The sequence below is a fragment of the Poecilia reticulata genome, linkage group LG13, assembly GCF_000633615.1.
Source record: "Poecilia reticulata strain Guanapo linkage group LG13, Guppy_female_1.0+MT, whole genome shotgun sequence".
In the NCBI taxonomy this organism is placed as follows: Eukaryota; Metazoa; Chordata; class Actinopteri; order Cyprinodontiformes; family Poeciliidae; genus Poecilia; species Poecilia reticulata.
Window position 1 is genome coordinate 32,733,834 of NC_024343.1, and position 9,827 is coordinate 32,743,660.

Consider the following 9,827-nt stretch of genomic DNA (forward strand, 5'->3'; position numbering starts at 1 on the left):
GTTGGTCTCCGGGCTGACCTCTAGGGTTCAGAGCGAATCCTGTTGGTCTCCCGGCATTCTTCCGTGGCTTGGTAGGGAGTCCTGTGGGTCTCTGGTCTGACCTCTAGGGTTCACAGCGAGTCCTTTTGGTCTCCAGGCTAACCTCCAGGGCTTCGTAGCAAGTCCTGTTGCTCTCCCGGCCTGCTTCCGTGGCTTGGTAGGGAGTCYCGTTGGTCTCCGGGCTGACCTCTAGGGTTCAGAGCGAATCCTGTTGGTCTCCCGGCATGCTTCTGTGGCTTTGTAGGGAGTCCTGTGGGTCTCCGGTCCGACCTCTAAGGTTCACAGCGAGTCCTCATGGTCTCCGGGCTAATCTCCAGTGATTCATACGGTGTCCTGTCGGTCTCCCGGCCTTCTTCTGTGTCTTCGTATCAAGTCCCGTTGTAACCTCTAGGGTTCATAGCGAATCCTGTTAGTCTCCCGGCCTTCTTCCATCTGCTTTCGTGACTTGGTAGGAAGTCCTGTGGGTCTCCGGTCCGACCTCTAAGGTCCACAGCGAGTCCTTTTGGTCTATGGTCTGACCTCCCAGGCTTCGTAGCAAGATCTGTCGGTCTACAGGCTGTATCTATTTCAGTAATTTTCTAGTTTTATTAGTTAATTATTGTTTATTTTTAATGTAGTTTTTAGTTGTTATAGTAGCAATTTTCTTTTCTTAATTTTTTTCCTTTAGTGACTGAGATTCGTAAGCTCATGGAGTGTGAAGGAACCTAATGGTAAAAAGAGAGAAGCGTTTCTAAAATAAGACCAAGGATGGTTTTTATCTATTAAATTTAAATTTTAAAGAGTTCCTTACTCATCCGTAATGTCAGAATTTAATTAGTTTAGGATTTAATGAGGCATCGGCTATGTCTTACTCCATTTCAAGCTAAATATGATGGATTTTTTTGTTTCACTGTAATTGTTTTTGGTAACACTTTATTTGAAGGGGGTGAATAAGACTGACTTGAACATGAATAAGCCTTTATGAATATTTATGACTGTTGTCATAAAGCGTCATTTGGTAATTTATGACACTTTTAATACAAAGTTGACATTATTCAAAATGTCTTTATGACAACTTGACATTAACCAATAAATCATTACTGATATAAATTTGTTATAAAAGTATTACTGATTGCACTTTAAAAATATAACTTTATGTTATCAAAGGTAAAGTTTAAACAGTTATGATTTATTGATTGTCATAACAAAGACATTTTGAATAATGTCAACTTTGTACTAAAAGTGTCACAATTTACCGAATGACGCTTTATGACAGCAGTCATAAATACTCACGAAGGCTTATTAATGTTCATGACGGGTGTGATGTCATGTTTATGGCAGTGTCATGACAGTCTTATCCACCCCCTTCAAATAAAGTGTTACCTTGTTTTCAGTTAATTTGTTTAAGCAAGCCGTCCTTTTAAATTTCAGCCAATAACATTTTTAGTTTTAAAATCAATGTTTATTAATAAATGTTTTATTCCAAAGTAGTATTCATAAGTGTTGTAACAATTGGAGATTTTAGTTAAATTTTTATAAATTGTCCCATTAATTAATGTCCTGGAATTCTAAGCTCTTTGTTAGCGAGCTAATGCTAGCATGCTAGCGTTAGCATGCTAATTTCAGATCCTGGTTCTGTTTTCAAAATTGTGCGGGGTTGTGCCTCTGTGTTTGGATAATAAGCTGGTTTTTGTTTTGTTGCTTTACTTTCTAGAGCCATGCTGTTTTTGTTTTGTATTTTTTCATATATTTCTGGTGTTTTCCGTTTTATATTAGCACGTTGGTTCTGTGCCATTCCTCTCCGTCTTTCAATTCGTCTTCTCTCTTGCTTTTGTTTTGTTGATTTGTTCAATCATGGAAAGTTTTGCTCTAATCCAATCACTATTTTAGAGTTTTCCGACAATGGTGCTTTTTTATTTTACAGCAAATAATGTAAACATTCCTATTCTGTGCCCTTTTACTCTGTGTTTGGCTACTTTAAAGCTAATCTTTGTGAACTCAATAAAATCTGCTGCTCCTGTACTTTTTTTTTCTTTCCTTTTTCTTCCTGTAAGTTTAAGGAAAGGAGCAAATGAAATAATACCTAGAGGTAATGTTTTGCTATTCAACTGCTAATCTATTTGAAACAACTCGCTGAGTCCTCGATTGTCACTGAAGGGTTTAAAAGTGCAAGAAGGCCATAGTTGAAATGTAAAGGTTGTCTACGGCTTTGCACTTTCAGGCTAAACACATTTTGAATGTAAATGTTTCCATTTTATCAGGGACAAAGAAGATGCGAGTCTTCACCAGGGTGAAATGACTAACAACTTTGAAATATTGTTTTGGTTTTGATTATCATTTGAAAAATGAGCTTTATGACTTAGGAAATCAGATCAGGATAATGATTACATAAACGTCAACTTTGAACTTTTTCAGCTTCGGTTTCATTTTTTATTTCACCAGGTTGCTCACACCGAAAGAATTATTTAGTCTAACTTTTGGGTAAAACTGAATATTTAGCAGAATGTAAGTAGAAGGGGTAAAGAATAAATGCATAAAAGTGGAGAAGTTTAACGCAGGTTTACTATTGAGATCTAGAAGAATCTTTCATAATAACAATAATGTTTGAAAGAAAGTAAACATGAAGTTTTGATGTTTAGCTGTTTCTTCATTGCTTCACACTTAATTTAAAGTAGTAGCCCATATACAGGCTTTTGCAAAAATAATAATGGCATATTAATAATTTATGCAGTCATTATTATCAAATAAGATGGAACAGAGAGACATCTAAAGCTAACAGAATGATGGACCCTGAAGACTGGGACTTGGGGATAATTCCCCTAAAAGACACCACCAAAAGGAGTGTGAAGATTTTTATAAGGACTATAGCTCTGGCACTATTAATTATTTGGCACAATTCAACTTCAAGTAATCTTTAAACTATTTCCCCCAGATCATTTTAACTCTGAGGTCTGAAGCAAAAACAAATACACTTGAAGCTCTTATAAAATCCTGACCTCCAGTGAAACATTTTGGTGATCAGATGTGAGATGAGTTCCTCCCAGAATCTACTTGAAATGCTGAAATGTTTCCCCGATTCTCACACCTTCCACATCAAACCCTGTGAATTGAACGGTGAAAACAAAACACCGTGCTACGGGCCAAGAGCAGGAAGTCAGGGACTGGTTGAAAAAGCGCCTTGGTAGCATGCTGCTAAATTAGCTAAAATTAAAACTAGATATTTAAATGCTTTGTATAAAAATGTCTGAAGCTAAATAATCCATGTTGTATGTCAGTTAGGATTTTTTTAAAGTTATTGTATCACGCTGTGATAAGCAGTTGATAACATACTTATGCTAAAACAGCAAGACGGCTTTTAGTAACCATGGCAACAGGTAACAGTTTAAAGGCGGGTTGTTTTTTTTAATGCAGTCCGCGGTGTTAACAAAATAAATAATCCCTCTATATTTTTATCATTGTGTCCATTTTCTATTTTTAAAAAAAATATTTTAATACTTTTCGAACTGTTGTGTAACAGCCTAATGAAGAAAAAGAAACAGCTTGGTAACGTCTGGTAAGGTTCCGACTAAATTAATGAAACTAATTATTCTATACTATTTGATATTAATTGTGTGTTGTTTTTTGTGCTAAAAGCTTGAGGTAAACCTTGTGTGAAGACTGGGTAGCGGGTGAAACAGCCGAGCAAGAGGGCTGACGATAGTTTCGCTACCTTTCCTCGGTGTGTTTTTACTGGTGAGTTCACATCGACTAACAGGCTAGCATAGCTAGCATAGCGGCTAACGAGCCGCTATGCTAGCTTTTACTTTTGTAAACTTCATTAACATGTGCTTAAAATTGCCAGCATGCTGCCTCCACGAGTTTCAGAGCCAAATAAAACAGGTAAAATATATATTATCAGAATTGTAAAATGTTGACATGGATAAAAAACTACTTTTGCATTGCTCTTTGTTACCTTAACATGCATATAATTTTTTGTTAAGCTATGTATTGTGTTTTATTACCATAAATGTATATATTTTTTGCATTAACTGGATGAGAATAATGCTCTGTTCGGGACAAAAATTGGCATAAACATCTTGTTTGCCAGGGGCCAGAACGAGCGACATCAAATCCACCTTCAACTACGGCTAAGGTAAAGTGTTCACACAGTAGGATCATTATTCACACTGCAGATAATGAGACCTGGTTATCCAAATCAGAGATCACTAAAATTAGTGCTGATTTGGTTCGTACATTTTCCAAAGCAAAATTAAATTCCATAAATTTCAGCCCACTTTCGATAGAGATGCGCTTCTTTCTAGGAATGTGGGCTCATTTATTTGACCTCCAGAACCATGAGAACCCAGCGTGGATTCCAGTTATCCCATTGCGATGCCTACAACCAAAAATTAAATAGGTTAACAACTAATCTAAAAGAGATAAACGATAAAAATCCCATTTAAAATAATAAATAATTAAAAAATAATACTCCAGCAGACAGAAATATAAAACAATTAAATAAGGTATATTATACATAAGATCTCTCTATTTAAATGCTTAGTGATTTGTCAAAATCCGACTGATTTGTCATGTATTTGCATAAATAAGTCGACATCTTTTAATTATTTTCTTTTATATTCCTCAGATTAGTGGGGACGGAGGAGTAAACATCTAAACTGTGAAGCACTAAAACTGCTTTTGCTTTGCATCCCCCACCAGGCCATTTCTCTCAATTCTTAGAGCAGATGTCAGATTTTTAATAATCCGATTTAGTGTTAAATACTGAAAAAGTTATTATTGTGGGGGATTTTAGATGCAACTTGTAGATGTCCCTCTGCTTCAGCACACCTGGCTCCAATATCAGCTCTTTAACAGAGCTCTGTACAGCTTGACTGCATGCTAGTGAGGCAGTTTGGACATTTCATTCAAGAATGTAGGCCAAGGGACACATCTAAATCATTTTTATTGGTGTTTTCGGAGTATCGGAGTCAAATATGTGTATCTTTGGGTGTGGTCACTAGATGGGGCTGTGGCCTCCAGTATATGAGTCAAGGACTGATGCATAGCAGGCTGGCGTTGAAACTGGAAGGACTTGCATGTTTTTGGCCGCTGTGACGGAATCATTATTAACACTGTTGCCGTCTATGTTTGAGTTACTGGATTTGTGGTTGCGTTTGAATAGAATGAATTCAGAATTTGCACTTCAGAGAAGATCTTTGGGATTGATTTTACACGGTACAACTGGTCCAACGTTAGCCACTCAGTGCGTCATAACAAAGCAGTAATGCATCAACGCTTAACTAGTGCAGTATTAATACATGTATTTTGATGCCTGCCCAGAAGTTCCAGTTAAGAAGTTTGGATTTCAACATGACCTCACCCATAGACGTTGTTCACAGCACCTCTTATAAACATCATTTTAAGCTTTACTTTCCAGAAATAAACATCCCTTTTAAGTAGTTCAGCCTGGAGTTGCAGGCAATACATGTATCATTTATTTTAGATGCACTGACATGTAACTGGAAAAGCCAGAGACAAAACCTGCGTCCAACTTTATTATATTTTGGGAAACAAAGTGCTTACATTTTATTTTGTAGTATCTCTTATATATAACATTTCATACAACATATTTAAAATGCTTTTCTGAGAGTGGTTTGTTGTGGTTACTTCTGAGCCTTATGACTGAGCAAGGTTTTAAAATTGTCAGGTGATTTTCAACATCTCATGATAAGAATTGTTGGTATAACATGACTGAGCCTACATTGCGTGGTGTGAAGCCACACAGCAGGAATAACATACCACACACAAGCTGATGTCACTCACCAACATTCAGATGTCAAACGGAAAATCCCTCAAAAACCTCTTGAGTTTTTGGGGGATTGGATGGATAGATTTCTCAAGAATTGTCTCCATAATATAATAGGAAACATATAAATCTTGGTACGGTCTGCTTTGCAGTTTTCATCAACCTGGGATAGGTTTTTTGGGATAGGGCCTGAGATTCCTCCTTAAAGACAGTCAGCTGCTTCCTGTAGATGCATTCCTGTCTGAATGCATCCCCAGGCTACTGAAAGCTGTAGGTTTGATCTCGGAGAAGGAAGACTCCAAGGAAGTGAAGGAGGAAAATAAAAACTGAAGACTGGACTAAAGATCAGCTAACGATCTGGAAAGAGAACAGGGAGATTCTAGTCCCTTTAATTACAAGGTTGATGAAAACAAACTAAGAAAAACAATGTTACATATATACAAAAACATAATAAGCTTCAGTTTTGGTCATTTTCAGGGCTACAAATTGCACAGTTTAATGAGTTTTCCATCAGTTTTCTGAGTCTGAACCCTCTGATCTTCAACACGCTAAACCTCACCAGTTGACCGTGACGTTGTGCTGAGGGTCCCGTTATGGTTGAGGTTAAGGCTCCTCAGCTGCTCCTCGTTGCTCCTCCTGGCCTCATTCTCCGTTCTGACTCTGAAACTCCTGAGGCTCAGCCTGAGATGAACCCGAAAATCCTTGCAGAAGACGAAGTAAACGAGCGGATCCAGGCAGACATTAAGAACTGAAACAATGGTGGTGAACTCCATGAGGTAGTAAAACACCCGGTCCGAGGAGCCCAGCTGCTGCAGAAACGTATACAGGAGTCGAATCAGGTGGTAAGGAATGAAGCAAATGCAGAAGATGCAGATGAGAACCAACATTTTCCTCCTAGACTGCTGAAGCTTCCTGGAGCTGAAGGAGGCGGACTGTCTCTGCTGAGCCTGCAACACCCTGCGAGAGGCACTGTAGTAACTGAAAACCATTGAGAAGAAGACCAACAGAAAGATGGCGGAAGCACCGATGTGAAGAGTTCTGTAGATCAGTTTGACGGAGTCACTGTGCAGGTCCTCACAGCTGTCTTCAGACCCGTTAGATTTCAGGGTATTTAGCAGCACAGTGGAGTACGCTGTCATCGGAGTCAGGAGAAAGACCCATGTGGTCATGGAGGTGATGAATGCAGCTCGTTTAGTCAGCAGGAAGAAGGCTCCAAAAGGCCGGACCACCTTAAAATACCTAAAGAGACAGAGAGGGGTGCTAAAGAGGTTCTTTCTAAAATAAATCACCAGTTTCACGAAGAACTAAAGCTGCTCTAAACACCTCAAATATCTAAGTACTTAAGCAAGAACACAGAGGTTCAGCGCTCATCTGGTCTGCAGTAGAAACTTTAGTACCTGTTCAAAGCGATGTAGCCCATGAACAGGATGCTGGCGTACATGTTGAGGAACAGTATGGAGACTCCAAAGCTGCAGTAGAGCAGGTGGATGGTGGCAGGTTTGGCTGCGTAGTGGATGATGCGAAGTGGCAGGCTGAGGCAGAGAAGGAAGTCGGCTGCTGTCAAATTCTTCAGGTAGATCATCAAGCTTTTAGAGGCGTTTCTCTGAGGTTGGCAGCAGTGAAACCACAGGGTGAAGCTGTTGAGTACCAAGCCCACCTGGAGAGAGAAACGTTAGAAACTCTGGTTTGGACTGGACCGTATCTTTGAAGACGGTGAGAAGACAAGGCGCTCACCAGGAAGAGGACACTGTAGACTAGGATGAAGATGAGATTGGTTGATCTCTCACCACGGTCGCAGCGGACCGGATTGGTCATGCTCTGGTTGGGAACTGAGGCGTTGCTGACTGCTGTGGTCACAGACCCTGGTGCAGACATGGTTCTGTAAAGAAGATGTTTTCTTAAAATCTCAGCAAGTTGACAAGAAAGTAAATGATTTTGTTCATCTAAAGAAGCACAGCCAAACCCTCTGCAGCTCCCCCATTGATATTTCTGATTATGTTATATAAATATATATGCATCCTGGTGTGTGGATCTTTCCTTGGCCAGAGATTCTGCTGAAGGATTGCAGACTCCACACCTGCCCACAATCATCTCATGGTCTGCTGAGGGTTTCAGGAGCTTTGAGCCGACTTGTCTTTCTGTCTGATCAGTCTCTCTAGTAGAGTCAAACCCATGTGTCGTTTTGCTTCAAGCCCTTTTACCTTTTTTTTTTTTTGTGAAAGCTGTCCTTTTCCACTTGCTCCAGTTCAGACGTTGTGCTTTCAGAAGCCTCCAAGTTTTAAGTCGCCTTATTTTGGTTTCCACACCAACTCTGGATCTTTCTACCAAACCTCTACATATCAGCAGTGCGGTGGTGAGGTAAAGCGCCTTAGTCCTTGCGGGTTCGAGTCCCGGCTTGATGACTTTGCCACGTCTTCTCCCTTTCTCACAACTCGCTTTTCTGCCTGACCGCTGTCAAGTAAAGGTGACTAGAGCTGACAAAACCTTTTTCTTACATGAATAAAAAAAACTTCTCTACGTATCGGATCTCCTTCCACCTCTACGGTCATCAGTTGCATCAGTTGATATGCAGAATATTTTATAACTGGAGGTGACATAACTACTTGACTGTGGCTGGAAAACACGTAATACTGCTCCTTTAATGGCGGCAGCTCATGCTTCATGTCAGACGCAACATGAAAAAGCTATTTTCTTTGCCTCTTATGAGCAAGTCAGAGTATGCCGCTCATCTGTAACCACCTAATGGTTTCTGTGAAATATGACTAAAAATGAAACCCAGCTTTTCTCTGTGGTTAAAAAGCTGCAAGAAGAGATGTCAGTGACCAAAAATAACGAGGTGTGAAAAGTCATGCCTTCATTACTTATTGTAAAAATCAGTAAAAAAACAAAAAAAAAGCACAAAAAAGTGAAGCAAAAAATTAATCCAAATTCAACTGGGCTGATATTTATTGTTCTTAAAGATTAACTTCACCTTTAGATATATTTTTTAATGAAGAACTGTTTTTAATGAAGAAGGAACGCTGCAACGGAAACCGACCTGGGTTCCGAACTAGCATAAAAAAATAACCAAACTCCAACTGAAAGGCAGGTGAGACCATGAAGACTGGATCCTATAGCTGGACTTTATGGTTTCAGGTACTTACAGGTCCGTTTGTTCTTCCTGTTCCCCGCTTCAGAACCGGGTTTTAGAAACGACCCATCTGATGTTTGCTCAGCATCTGCATCGCTTCTGCTCAGAAAACTGAAAATCTACCTGGAGAAGCCGTTACTCTGCTGCGGTTCAGATCCTGTGGAAGAGTCTGACGCTTTCCCTCAGCAAACACCTGCCGTGTTCTGATTGGTTGAGATGAGTTAGCGGCTGCTAAACTTTAGCCCGCAGTCCTGCTGGGCTCTTGGCTTGTAACAGAAGAGAAACTTCTCACTTGTACTTCCTGTTTGCTTTGTGGCATGGCATCTCACCGCATTAGATGAGCAGCAGCAAGTTTACATGCCTGACATTTACTTTGTATGTCCTCTCAAATACCAGAGTTTGCAAAGTTATTTTTACAATATCTGTGCTTTGTAAACATCTTTGTTACCCAACCAGACTCTTCTGCAAAACAGACTAGTGTGGAGCAGAAAAGGGGAACTTTGTACTTTTTAATCAGTCAAAATGACTTTGTATGTTTTAGAAAAGTTGAAGTTCTCCAGTCTCTGTGGCGTTTCTAAAGTAAATGAATAAATTAGAAACCATTGTTGGTTTCCTCTGGAATGAATTGAGCATATAAACCACTTCATCAATAAAAACCACCTAAAACCAACATAGACTGTTTCCTCTAAGAGATGGGGAGCTTTTCCACAGTTAGTTTGATTCAACGATGATGAGCTTTTGATTGTATATGTACAATAAATGGATGACTGTTGAACTGGTAAAGGGCAAAGTCTTGGACCAGGTTCTAATGTTTTACTCATCAGAACAGAAGTTGCAGGATCTGACCTGAAGACACTAGGACCTTCTGGGTCCTCTGAACTGGAATTATAATAT

General features: G+C 39.5%; 1 protein-coding gene across 1 annotated transcript; it reads right to left on the bottom strand.

Annotated features, from left to right (window-relative positions):
* Positions 1-4,647: 4,647 nt before the first annotated feature.
* Positions 4,648-9,827, bottom strand: LOC103475247 (P2Y purinoceptor 14-like). Its single transcript, XM_008426730.1, has 4 exons — positions 8,947-9,827; positions 7,538-7,682; positions 7,201-7,460; positions 4,648-7,042 (listed from the first exon to the last, which is right to left on the bottom strand). Exons 2-4 carry the CDS (start codon positions 7,676-7,678, stop codon positions 6,352-6,354), a joined length of 1,092 nt encoding a protein of 363 aa, XP_008424952.1. The 5' UTR covers positions 7,679-7,682; positions 8,947-9,827; the 3' UTR covers positions 4,648-6,351.

Bases quoted from the DNA above. Each gene is read 5' to 3' on its own strand.
- LOC103475247 (XM_008426730.1), bottom strand. From the start codon at position 7,678: ATGTCTGCACCAGGGTCTGTGACCACAGCAGTCAGCAACGCCTCAGTT. The intron at 7,461-7,537 runs GTGAGCGCCTTG...TTCTCTCTCCAG, and splicing joins TCTACAGTGTCCTCTTCCTG to GTGGGCTTGGTACTCAACAG. The intron at 7,043-7,200 runs GTACTAAAGTTT...CTGTCTCTTTAG, and splicing joins GGCTACATCGCTTTGAACAG to GTATTTTAAGGTGGTCCGGC.